Source organism: Pongo pygmaeus, chromosome 8 (assembly GCF_028885625.2).
Source record: "Pongo pygmaeus isolate AG05252 chromosome 8, NHGRI_mPonPyg2-v2.0_pri, whole genome shotgun sequence".
Taxonomy (NCBI): Eukaryota; Metazoa; Chordata; class Mammalia; order Primates; family Hominidae; genus Pongo; species Pongo pygmaeus.
The window spans coordinates 18,118,014-18,132,006 of record NC_072381.2 but is presented as its reverse complement, the minus strand read 5'-3'; the positions used below and the strand labels follow the sequence as shown (position 1 = coordinate 18,132,006).

General features: G+C 41.2%; 1 protein-coding gene across 2 annotated transcripts in view; it reads right to left on the bottom strand.

Annotated features, from left to right (window-relative positions):
• SLC39A12 (solute carrier family 39 member 12) overlaps positions 1-13,993 on the bottom strand; it is a 90,586-nt gene that overhangs the window by 48,284 nt on the left and 28,309 nt on the right. For both annotated transcript variants that reach the window (XM_054435558.1, XM_054435559.1), the window contains exons 5-7: positions 10,398-10,570; positions 7,012-7,183; positions 875-1,047 (exon numbers count right to left, since the gene is read on the bottom strand). In XM_054435558.1, the coding sequence (XP_054291533.1) occupies positions 875-1,047; positions 7,012-7,183; positions 10,398-10,570 (518 nt within the window). The remainder of the gene's footprint in view (positions 1-874; positions 1,048-7,011; positions 7,184-10,397; positions 10,571-13,993) is intronic.

The window sequence follows — 13,993 nt, the reverse complement described above, 5'->3', positions numbered from 1 at the left end:
GTTTAATGGGCTCCTGGTTCTGCAGGGTGTACAGGAAGCTTGGTGTCAGCATCTGCTTCTGATGCGGGCCTCAGGAAGCTTCCAATCACAGCAGACAGTGAAGGGGAAGCAGGCACATCACATAATGAGAGAGAGAAAGCAAGAGAGAGGGAGACAGGAAGGTTCTGGACTTTTAAACAACCAGGTCTTGGGTGAACTAACTGAATGGCAACTTTTTTTTGAGACAGAGTCTCACTCTGTCACCCATGCTGGAGTGCAGTGGTACGATCTCTGCTCACTGCAACCTTCGCCTCTCGAGTTCAAGCGATTCTCCTGTCTCAGCCACCCGAGTAGCTAGGATTACAGGCGCATGGCACTACACCCAGCTAATTTTTGTATTTTTAGTAGAGACGGGGTTTCACCATGCTGTTCAGGCTGGTCTCGAACTCCTGATCTCAAGTAATCCACCTGTCTTGGCCTCCCAAAGTGCTAGGACTACAGGCGCATGTACCATGTGCAGCTAATTTTTGTATTTTTAGTAGAGATGGGGTTTCACCACGTCGGCCAGGCTGGTCTTGAGCTCCTGGGCTCAAGCGATCTTCCCGCCTCAGCCTCCCGTAGTACTGGGATTGCAGGCGTGAGCCACCGTGCCCTGCCACCTTTTCTTTCCTTTATTTCAAAAATACTACTACTATGTGGCGAGCCTAATGTTGGGGCATCTCTTCTCTTCTACAAGTGCAGAGAGGCCTTGGGGAAATAATATTTCTTTTTAAGGAAAACACCAGCCATGATACTCTCTTTGAAGTCTCAGTAAAATTTTGCATAAATACCTCCAGTGGTTAAAACTGAAGAGAAATGAAGCAAACTTTACCTGAAATGGAAAAGACCAGATTACCTGAGGGATAAGGTGGAGCAGAGCATCCCCAGACAGTGTCCCGACGGCCAAGCCCACAAACAGCTGTAAGATAAGCCTGTAGTTCTCTTCACAGCTGTGGAAAAGGACCAGCGCTGTCCCCAGCATGGAGCCCAGTGTGAGAAGGGTGACAGCCACCGTGCTGTAGCCGTATTCTAAGTCAAAGGAGATCGTAAACACAGTCAGTGCCCAGTGCCCTCCATTCTGGCCTCAGCTGGCAAAAATGCCAGAAGAATCGGTCTTACAGTAACAGCCAGTAGGGAGATGGATTTTTTAAATAAGTGTTTTGTTTTTATTTTGAGACAGGCTCTCTCTCTGTCACCCAGCATGGAATGTAGTGGCGCTATCATAGCTCTTTGTAGCCTTCACCTCCTAGGCTCAAGTGATCCTCCCACCTCAGCCTCCGAAGTACCTGGGACTACAGGTGCACACCATCATGCCTGACTCATTTTCTGGTATTTTTTGTTTGTAGAGATGGGGTTTCGTCATGTTCCCCAGGCTGGTCTCAAACTCCTGGACGCAAGCAATCCACTCATCTCAGCCTCCCAAATTGCTGGGATTACAGTTGTAAGCCCACTGCCCCCAACTTGGAATTTTTAAATAAGCGTTTTGTTGTTTTTGTTTTTGAGACAGGTTCTCACTCTGCTGCTCAAGCTGGGGTGCAGTGGTGTAATTATAGCTCACTATAACCCTGAACTCCCAGGCTCAAGTGATCTTCCCACATCAGCCCCTCGAGCAGCTGGGACTACTGGCAGGTGCCATCATGCCTGGCTAAGCTTTTCTTTTTAGTAGAGATAGGGTCTCACTGTATTACCTGGGCTAGTCTCAAGCTCCTGGGCTCAAGCAATCCTCCTGCTTCACCTCTCAAAGTGATGGGATTACAGGCATAAGCCACAACACCCAGTCTTATAAGTGTTATATGCGGTAAAAAGTTTTTAAATTTTTAACAAAAAGAATGAACAGATTTGCTATGGTCTAAATGTTTGTGTCTCCCCAAAATTCACATGTTGAAACCTAACCACCAAGGTGGTGAGTGGTATTAGGAAGTAACGCCTTTGGGATGTGATTAGGCCATACACTCTTCACCCCTGTTGAATGGGATTAGGGTCTTTATAGGGGCTAAAGGGACTGGAGTTCTTCCCTTCACCAGTCCATGAACCAGGAAGCAGACCCTCACCAGATGCCGAATCTGCTGACGCCTTGATCTTGAGCTTCCCAACCTCCAGAACTGTGAGAAATAAATGTCTGTTGTTTATATAAGCCATCCGTTTGTGGTATTTTGTTATAGCAAGGACTAAGACAAGACTTTTTTCAAATAACCCTGTTGTTTTGAAGTTACTCTGACTACCCCTTACTAAAAATTATTGCGCCAATCAAGGACTGAGCTTACCTCCAACCCTCAAAGAAATAATTCCCAAAGAAATAATTCTCAAAGAAACAATTTCTTGAAACTACAACATCCACTGACAAACACTAGTAACAATTTCCCTTTAATCATATCTTAAACTTCTCAAAGGCAAAAAAAAAAACTAGCCCTTACATAGGAAGCATAAGGTTTGGCAGCATTGTAGACCTATGTTTGTGTACAAAATGAGTACACGTTTTGGAAGAACTTCCTTCCAAAAGCTGTCTGAGTTATTTGTAATGTCCAGAGTGATATTATTTTCAGTGACTAAAATGAGTGATGTTATTGGTGAAAACTGATCAATGAATGTGTAACAGTTGATAATAAAAATCTGAACGATCTACATTTTGGATGATTGCAATGACTTTTATAATCCTTAGAATTTCATGTTTCTAGGCTTCCTTTTCAAAAAATATTTATAAAGTACAATTTGTAAGGTTATTCAAAAGAAAAACAAATATATATATATGTATATGTATATATGAAGGGAGAAGAAATAAAGGAGAAAGGGGAAGAGATAAGATTAAAAGAGAGGGAGGAAATGACTTTCGGAGTCAAGTACAGACAACATAGAGATAAGGAGTTATCTATGGCATCATTTTCATCATTTCATCATGGCAAACTAGTTAGTAAACAATGAGGAAAGCTAATTATGAAATTAAACTATCACTTTCTTCAGTGACTATAGATATACAACAATTTAAATCAAACAATCCTGGTATCAAAATACTTAAAGCTCACTGCAATTTTTTTTAAAAAATCTATCCTCTTAAAGTTTGTTAAACAGAAAATATTTCATTCTCATCATCCTTGCATTTTTCTAAAAGGTTCATTCTTTAAATTAGATCATTTTATTTTATTTTTATTTTTGAGACAGTCTCACTCTGTCACCCAGACTGGAGTGCTATGGCACAATCTCGGCTCGCTGCAATCTCCACCTCCTGGGCTCAAGTGATTCTCCTGCTTCAGCCTCCTGAGAAGCTGGGACTACAGGTGCCCGCCACCATGTCTGGCTAATTTTTGTATTTTTAGTAGAGACAGGGTTCCATCATGTTGGCCAGGCTGGTCTCGAACTCCTGACCTCAAATGACCCACCGCCTTGGCCTCCCAGAGAGCTGAAATTACAGGCATGAGCCACCATGCCCAGCCTAGATCATTTTAATAATATAACTGGTAACAGAAAAATAGGCTTGTGATATTAAGAGGACCTTTACTGAAATATAAGTTCTAAACTACCCAGGGGTTTAATATTAAAATAGAGTTGGCAGTAAACTCAGAAGAGGAAAAAAACTTTTAAGCATCTATTCCCGTACCCCCACTACCACATTTTCATTGCTATGGAATCCCTATAAAATGGTTTAGAAGCAAGGTGAAATGAAGAGTTGTTCTTCTATGGGTATAGAGTTTTAGTTTTGCAAGACGAAAAAGTTCTATTATCTATTGCACAACAATGTGAATATACTGAATTGTGCAAATACAAATGGTTAAGATGGCAAACTGTATGTCATGTGTATTGTTCAGACACCTACGTCATCGTATCTTTCATCATTCTAATGTAATAAAAATACTCATGTTATAGAAACTTCCCTGAAAATCTTCAACCAAGTTTCATATCCCATTCTTTCCCACACAGATTCTATATGGGAATGCCATTCTTTTCAATTATTACATAAATTAAAGATATTTGAATAGTAACATGGGCATCTGGATGTCTAATAAAATTTAAAGCTGTCCCATTTTAGAAGTGGTAACTGCAAAAGACCACAAAAGGCCAAGAAAGCACAATGACAAATCAGGGTACGACATTTCCCAGGCAAAAAGCAAAGTTGAAACTTCTTCAGTTATTTTGCTACACCCCACCCCTGTGGGCTCCTACCCATGCAGGACAATGAATGTTTCATAACTTCAGAGGTTAGCAAATCTTTTTAGATTCTCTGTGAGTCATATTTCACTTGCTTTCATGTAGGAAGGATAGCCTCAAAACCATAAAATATCTGACCTGTGGTCACAGGACTCTGCTAATTTACCCCAGGTCCCTGCATAGGTGCCATGAAGTCTTGATTGGCGTCAGGCAAATTGCAGACAGGCTCTAAAGTTTCCCATTATTACAATAGAGCTTGACCTAGCCACTAAATTCTTAGCCACTTCTGAGCAGCTACTTTGAATAGGTCTGAAACTTAATTTGTTCATGGCCATAATACTCTTTCCTGGAAACTCAGTCGAAAGTGGTGCTTAGAGGTTGAGTTTCAGCATACTGAACAGTATTTTCTTAATAATGTCTCCCCAAGTCTTCCTCCTTTCAATATAATATCATACATTTCTATAATTTCGAAAGAACTTTTGAAATTAAAGCTTTTCCCTATTCACATAATGCAACATTTTCGATTGAGGACAGTGATTTTTTTTTTTTTTTTTTTTGAGATGGAGTCTCGCCCTGTCGCCCAGGCTGGAGTGCAATGGCGCGATCTCGGCTCACTGCAACCTCCGCCTCCCGGGTTCAAACAATTCTCCTGCCTCAGCCTCCCGAGTAGCTGGGATTATAGGTGCCCGCCACCATACCCAGCTAATTTTTGTATTTTTAGCAGAGACAGGGTTTCATTCACCATGTTGGCCAGGCTGGTCTCGAACTCCTGACCTCATGATCCACCCACCTCGGCCTCCCAAAATGCTGGGATTACAGGTATGAGCCACCGTGCCTGGCCTAGGTTCTTGTTTTTAAGACAGGGTCTCTCTCTGTCACCCAATTGGAGTGCAATGGCACTGTCATAGCTCACTACAGCCTCGAACTGCTGGGCTCCAACAATCCTCTCGCCTCAGCCTCCCAAGTATCTGAGACCACAGGTATGTGCCACCATGCCTGGCTAAGTTTTCTTTTTGTAGAGACAGGGTCTCCCTATGTTGCCCAGGCTAGTCTCAAACTCCTGGGCTCAAGCAATCCTCCTGCCTTGCCCTCCCAAAGTACTAGGATTACAGGAGTGAGACACTGCACCTGGCCTTTCTAGATTCTTTTTTTTTGAGTCGGAGTTTCACTCTGCCGCCCAGGCTGCAGTACAGTGGTGTGATCTCGGCTCACTGCAAGCTCCCCTTCCCGGGTTCATGCCATTCTCCTGCCCCAGCCTCCTGAGTAGCTGGGACTACAGGTGCCTGCCACCACGCCTGGCTAATTTTTTTGTATTTTTAGTAGAGATGGGGTTTCACCACGTTAGCCAGGATGGTCTCGATCTCCTGACCTCGTGATCCGCCCGCCTCGGCCTCCCGAAGTGCTGGGATTACAGGCGTGAGCCACCGCGCCCGGCCCCTTTCTAGATTCTTTAGTGAGTGTGACGTGTTGGGCTGTTTCCCAGGAAGACTATTCCCCAGAAGTGTCTAGAAGTTCATGTGAGAGGAGATACAACTTTTTTCATAGGTCTTAACTTCAAAACCCTTTTCCAAGCGGCCTGTACATTCCAGCCCCAAGCCAGATGGTAGGAATGTAAACGCGCCCAGGGATGCTCTAGGTGCCACAGTGCTGTCTTCATCCGTTTTCTGAGCCTCATTGAATGACCACCAAGTGCTGGGTTATTTAGCTGCTCACTATTAATGAACTCTTTTTCTCTTAGTGAATGTGGAATCTTAGATATTCAGGCCTGGCATGTTTTTGTTCACATAACATTTTCAATTAGGCCACTTGATGTTACAGAATCCACTGTGAGTTAGAGGTGGGTAGCTGAACAACTCAGCTATGATTGGTATTGCAGGTTCTCTCAAAGACAAAGAAACACAACTCTGAGAAAATAATATATCTAAGGCTCTCAGATCAATGGTAAGTTAATTGTCACATTTTTTACTAGATAACATGGATTGTTCTCAACCATTTTTTTTTTGTCTTTTAAGTATACAGAGCTTTAAATTTACTGAAGATATTTTTGTCCACATTATCCCATTTGAACCTCACAGGTACCCAGTGAAGCCCTCGGAGAGATCTCATCTATTGCAATGACTCAGTGGGATACAGGTAACTGCAAATATTGATCCCTTCCCTTCCTGGGGCTGACAGCTACGTCTGGGAGGCTGGTATCTCCCTGCATGGGTCACCTTCATCCCACAACAGCCCAGTGAGCTTTGGTTTATTGTAATGTGTTTTCATTTTTTATACATGCCATGATGTGAGAAAGGCAGCCCTATAGGATATCACTGCTTTCCACTGGGCTGGAAAAGAAACAGTCTTGGGGAGAAATTGCTTAAGATCACAAAGTGAGGAAAAAAAAGCATGACTCAGCTCTGCATTCCACATTCCAATGCTATTGCTTTCTCTTTTACCATGCCACCTCTCAGCTATGGCCTTTTATGTTGATCCATGATGGAGTCAACTATAGAAGACATAATTAATTCATATAAATCATATACAAAAATAACATATTCATTGAAGAGTAGTATGTATTGTGGTTGGAAACAAGGACTCCAGGGCCAGCTTGCCTGGGTTTGAATGGCAACTCCATCACTTCCCAGCTGTGTGTCCTTGGGAAAGTCACTTAAATCTCTCTGTGCCTCAGTTTCCTCACCTGTAAAATGGGAATAATAATATCTACCTTGTAGCATTGTTAGGAGGATTAAATGAGTTGATAAATGTAAAATGTTTAGAACAGAGCCTGGTATATAGTAAGTATCCCGCGTTTACTATTATTATTGCATACATTGTGCACATCAGCTTCCTGAAGGAAGATCTAGAACTTACTCTCCAGAGTGGTAGGTGGCAGCTTTGCTTTTTGGTCCCTGGGCAAGTGGCAGGAGCAGCTGAGGAGTTGCTGGATGATCCCGGGACTCATTTGCTTAAAGTCCTCCTTAGAAATGAGTGAGAGGCCCTTCTGTAGAAATATCTCCACCAGCTGCCTAGCAGAGAAGCAAGTCTGTGTGAGGAAAACATAACATTGTTACTAATCTCCGCATATTTAAACTAGATTCTCCACCAGTTGTCATTCTTGAGGAGTGAATTCTAGATGGAATGGCTAGAACACACACATGAAGCCAGTACGACATGTGTTTCCCTGCAAACTCTCAGCTATATGTAATTCCTAAGGATATTTTAAATCTCTGACCAAAGTCTGCAATACCTCATTTTCATTCTGAGCCTTATTTAGTAGAGTTTTGCACACTTTTTCTTTCCTAGAAAGACACATTGTGTTTTACAATGTGTTGAGTGGTGTTTTAACCAGCAGCCTTAGAATGTCTTCATGTTTTTGTTCTTTTTCATTGAGGATAGCTTTGTGTTAATAAAGACTTCATACAATAAACAGAAGTCCTATGGTAATGAGGTCACTGTCTTTAATACTGTTTGATTTAGTCAGCCTGTGTAGGCAACGTGTACTTTGAAAAGTCCTAAAAGTAAAGGTAAAATTTTTGAAAGTAAAGCTATGTCAACTAGCTGCTGTGTAAATACCAAATGATATAGCTACCTCTCTCAATCGGCATATCCCTTCTCCACAGACACACACACACACACAGTTGAAAAAATCATTATTTGTTACTGACTTTACTGATTTTTACCTAAATATTTACAATTTGTTTTCATACTGTACAGGCATATTTATGAGAGAGAAGAATAAGGAAAGAACAAATGCCACGGTCTCTAAAAATGGCCACAAGACATTTGTCCATCTCAGAATAAAGGTTGACATTGTGCACTTCAAAAATTACAATTTAAAAGTTTTAACAGGTGAATGAGAATGATGGGTAGTTTCACTCTCACAAATGGATGTTTTCTATTGAAATAAGACCCCAATGCAATGTCTTTGTGATCTTTAGTTGCGATCGGTAAGGTATTGTTTTAAAAATCAGTGGTTTGCAAAGCTGATTTGGTTTGCCACACGGTATAGATTTTTTTTAATGAAGGCACTTTGCTAATCTGTAAATAATGATGACATAGTTGCTGTTTGTCTTTTTCCCCAAATAAAAATCTTTAGAGATGATTTCATGGATACAAAGTTTTATCTTGATCAGGAAATGTTTGGGTGCATAGAATAGAACCCACTGAAATCAGAAAACCAAGAGGAGATTGTATTAGCAAGGCATAGATGGTCTCAAAGAACCCAGGGATTGAAAGAATGCCCACGCTTCATAAGGAATGAGAACTTCAAGCTGGGAAATCAAAGATGCAAGATCTCTACCCACAAACTTCTTCCCACCCCCACCCCCTCCCCATCCCTGAGCCAAGTATTTTCTTTTTTCTGTTTCCCTCTGCATATATCTATTTCCTTTCACAGTTTGGCCCTCTCTCGTAAACTCACGGCCATATAAGCCCCAACTCTAAAGTGACTTTTCACTTCAAGAACCCAAGAATGCTGCACCTATAAGTCCTGAGAGAGATCTGATTGATTCAGCAAAGCCACACATGGTATCTCTTGAGTCAGGTGTCCATTTAGTTCAATCAGTTTTGCCGAAGTAGTAGGAGATGGAATAAAGCTGTTCAAACATGGGTGCCAACCTCACTCCTGTGGGTGAGGAAGGCATTTCTTAGTAAGGGATTGGGCAAGAACTCCAGAAAGTTTCTGCTACAAAAAGCATCCACAGAAAGCTAAACTTGTGTTTTTTTCTCCCTTTATCAAAATAATGTATGCCAAAGACAAGATTCTTTTTTGCACCACTTGTTATTGGCACAATGTAATTATTTCATCATCAATAATATTGACAAAAATAAAGGGACACTGGCAACAAACTTTTGATGATAGTTTCATAATACAATTCCTATCAGAAAAAGCCTGACTGGTAAATAAAGGAATGGAGAGAGAAACAAGAAGAGAATACCATGTGTCTTTCTCCAGTTTGTTGTCAAGAAGCCGAATAGTTTCTAGTTTTAGAATACCTTCTCAGAGAGTAAGTTATTCTATTACAAACTTCTGCGCCCTTGATCTTCGCTTGCTGCTCTTGTGCCATTTAGGTCATTAAGTAAATTTCTTCTGAAATCACTAATATAAATGTCCTCACTGGGGACTCATTATATTTTATAAAATTTTGAACATGACATATTTTTTATAAAGAAAATGAAAATTTAGATTATGCAGCCAACAATCTTTAAAACATCTTTATTCCTTCCTATGTAATTTTGAAATATGTTTGTACTTGTGTTGATGTTATCAGATTTCTACAGAAGCTTTACAAACATATTCAAAAGCAGTGGTTTCTAATCTTTAGTTTTGAGAATTACTTGCAGGGCTTGTTAAAAGACAGAATTCTGGGCTCTACTCTTGGGGTTTATGATTCAGTAGATTCTGGGTTGGGGCCTGAGGGTGTACATTTCCAACAAGTTCCCAGGTGGTACTGCTGCTGCTAGCCCAGGCACAACCCTTGGAAAACCACTGACCTAATAATATAGGCAGAGTCTTCAAATCTGGTGTCCCACGTTAGGATACCATCAAGAATCACAAAGAAAGTCACACGTTGGAACAGAGAAGAATTATTGGAGAAAAGGTTGTTGTGTTTGTTTTGCACAGAAAATGATTATTAGCATTCTTAGAAGATGCATGCCTTAAGTAACCCCTAAATTATAAGAAATGAATTATTATTTATTCAAATAAGGTCTCCATGAAGAGACCCTATTTGTTCTCTTCCTGAGAGTTGGCCCTAATTAAGGAAACCTCACAAACATGGATTAATATGGAGATCAACTCTTGTCACCTGCCGTTGAATACAGTAAACTTGAGTTTGAAAGAGTCAACTTCAACAGATTCCTATTATACATGGCAGAAGTAACAGAAAATAACTTTTAAGATACATAATAGCAAAAATATGTGCCTATTTTTGTTCAACATTGTATCTCTCATGCCCAGGATGATTAGTGGTGTGCATAAAATGCTCAATATGTTTTCTGAATTATTAATTCATTCAATCTGAACCCAAGGGAGGAAAAAGCAATATATTTCATTCCCCTAAAGACCCTGGCTTTATGTCTACAGAGATACACTTGTAGAAAAAGAAAACCGTAACTAATTGGTGGAACTAGAATATTTTTACTTTTCAAGATAATACACAATATTCTTTAAGTTTTCTGCAACTCTAATAAAACTTTCACAGCTGAGCTTCCTTTGACAGTAGCAAATGCTTGAAAAAGAGAAACAATGGCAATACCTGATCCCAGGAAATTGGACCATCCTCAGACTCTTTTTCCATGGATGAAGAGAAATTAGAATAGTCCTGATTATGGGTTATTATGTTGTTTTGTTTCCTTTGAAATTGATGGATTTTCTCATTTTTGATACAAGTACTTCTGGTCCAGAGAGTGTTGAGGAGGTGGTCTAGTTCTAGAAATTTCATATAAAATCTGGTGTCACATAGAATAGATAAGTTCAGAATACTCACAATTTCACATAGCTACAGCATAGATATTCCCTTACAAAGAATTCTCATCATTTTTTAAGCCATAGAGATGATGGAATGGACATTTCCACCAATGAAAATGCCTTCCATTGAGTCAAGGATTTTCTTTTTCTATAAAAATGTAAATTAAAGATGAAACTGGCCTAATCCTTAGGAAATTATTCCCTGGGGGCATTATACATCCATCGTAGATTAATTATTACTTTAGTTAAGTCAATCAAATTGTTTTCCTTTTAAGTGTATATGCAAAAGAGAGAAAAGCCCTGAAAGGGAGACAAGATTCCAGAAACAAACTAGATCTTGTTTTCTAATGCAACTATGGTATGGCAGTCAGTTTAAAGATCACAAATTAGTTTCCCTCAGTACAGCTCTAGGCTTTTAAAAAATAATTTGTACAAAGAAGAAATAAACATAATAGTAAATTTATATGGATTTATACATCTTCTTACTTATGATTAAAATGGAATTTTCCTAAATGTTATCAACAGTGGTAGAAAAAAAAAAAGCAGTCAATAAATACATCTCAGTATTTCCAGATGTTGGATTCAGCAAATGCAGACTTTAACGGAGCTATTACATTTAAGGAACTAAAGGAAATCATATTTAAAGAATTAAAGGAAAGTTTGACAATACTAAGTCAATTAATAGCAATTTTTAATAAGGAAATCTAAATTATATAAATGTCCAAATGAAAATTCTGGAGTTGAAGAATATCGAGACAATAAGTGAAACAAAAAGTTCACTAGAGGAACTCAACAGCATATTTGAGAGGGCAGAAGAAAAAAAATCACTGAACATGAGTATAGATTAACAGAAATAATTCATTCTAAAGAAAAGAAAGAAAAAAGAAAAAGAACAAGTGACAGAGACCTGAAACAAGAGCAAGTATACTAATGTATATAAATTGGCAGTCAGAGAAAGGAGAAAGAGAAAGGATTAGAAAAAAATATTGGAGGAAATAATGGCCAAAACTTTCAAAATCTGAAGTAAAAGCCTGAACATACATGTTCAAGAAGCATATCAAACATCAAGTAAGCTAAATACAAAAAGATTCACACCCAGACACATTACAGTCAAACTGCTGAAAGTCAAAGATAAAATCTTGAGGATCAGCGTGGTGGCTCACACCTGTGATCCCAGCTCTTTGGGAGGCCAAGGCAGGTGGATCATCTGAGGTCAGGAGTTCAAGACCAGCCTGGCCAACATGGTGAAACCGCTTCTCTACAAAAAAAAAAATACAAAAATTAGCCAGGCGTGGTGGCATTCGCCTGTAATCCAAGCTACTCAGGAAGCTGAGGTGGAAGAATCACTTGAACCCAGGAGTGGAGGTTGCAGTGAGCTGAGATGGCACCACTGCGCTTCCAACCTGGGCAACAGAGTGAGAATCTGTCTCAAAAAAAAACAAAAATGAAAACAAAAAACAACAACTACAACACTAGATAAAATCTCAGCAGCAAAAGAAAATGACTCATCACCTACATGGGAACATCACTACAATTAATGGCTGACTTCCCATCTAAATAATGGGGGACAGAAGGGTAGTGAAATGATATATTCAAAGGGCTACAGAAAAAACTGGAGGAGGCAGAGCAAGATGGCAGAATAGAAGCCTCCACCAATCATCTCCCCACAAGGACACCAATTTAACAACTATCTACACAAGAAAAGCACCTTCACACAAACTAAAATTCAGGTGAGCCCTCATTATACGTGTTTTTAACTTCATATTACTGAAACAGGCACTGAAGAAGTAGAAAAAACAGTTTTGAATCTCTGATGTCACCCCTCTCCCACCTCCCCAGCAGCAGCAGTGTGGTGCAGAGAGCATCTCTGGGTGCTGACAGTAGGGAGGCATGGCAATTGTGAGGCATTGAACTCAATGCTGTCCTGTTATAGCAGAAAGGAAAACAGGACCAAACTCAGTTGACATCTGCCCATGGAGGAAGCATTTAAACCAGCCCTAGCCAGAGGGGAACCCCTGATCCTAGCAGTTAGAACCTGACTTCCCCCACAAGCCTTGGAACCTCAGGCTAAAGTGCTCTGGGGTGCTAATAAACTTGAAAGGCAGTCTAGGTCACAAGGACGGTGACTTTTACATAAGTCCTAGTGCTGTACTGGACCCAGAGACACTGGACTTGGAGAGTGGGGCACATGACCTACTGAGACACCAGCCAGGACAATGCTGGCATTACCCCTCCCTAACCCCAGGCTGCACAGCTCATTACCCCAAAAGATACCCCTTACTTCCACTTAAAGAACAGAGAGGAAAGAGTGGGGAGGACTCTGTATTGCATCTTGGATACCACCTCAGCCACAGCAGTATCGGGCAGTGGTGAAAGTTGCAAGGTCCTGTTTCCAGGTCCTTGCTCTCAGACAATATTTCTAGACATGCCTTGGGCCAGAAAGGAACCCACTGCCTTGAAGGGAAGGACCTAGTCCGGGCAGGACTTGTCACCTGCTAACTGAAGAGCTCTTGGGCCCTAAACAACCAGCAGTGATACCCAAGTACTATGTCAAGGGCCTTGGGTGAGGCTCTGAGATTTGCTGGCTTCAGGTATCAGCTCAGCCACAGTGTGTTAGAGTACCAAGCAGACTCTTGGGGTGGGGGGCCCCAGATTCCAGGACTTGGCCCTTTGATGGGATTTCTGGACCTGTCCTGGGCCTAGGAGAGCCCACTGACCTGAAGCGTGAGTTCTAGGCCAGGCAGCATTCACCAGAAGTTGATTCAAGAGCCCTTGGGCCTTAAGGGAACATTGGCGGTAGTCTGGCAGCTGTCCCCATGGACCTGTGGTGGTGTTGGCCACAGGGTAAGGCTCCTCTGCCTTTGTAAAGGAGAGAGAAAAGTGAGAAGGACTACGTCTTGTGATTTGAGTGCCAGTTCAGCTGCAACACAGTAGAACACCAGGTAGACTTCTAAGGTGTTTGACTCTAGTTCCTGGCTCCTGTATGGCACCTCTGGACCTGCCTGGGAACTGGGGTAACTTGTCACCCTGAAGAGTAGAACACAAGCCTGGCTGGCTTCACCACCTGCTGATTGTAGAGTCCCAAGGCCTTGAGCAAACATAGCCGGGGAGTGGTTACAGTGGGGCTCGGGTGAGACCCAGTGCTGTGCTGGCTTCAGGTCTAACCCAGTGTGGTCATAGTGGTAGTGGCCACAGTGGTGCTTGTGTCAGTACACTGTCAGTTTCAGGTGGCTCAGGACAGAGAGTGAGAGACTCCATTTGTTTAGGAGAAAGGGAAGAGAACAAGAGTCTCTGCCTGGTAATCCAAAGAATTCTCCAGGATCTTGTCCAGGACCAGATAACTGTATGAGTCTGCAAGAACTACAGTGTTACAGGATTTAGGGT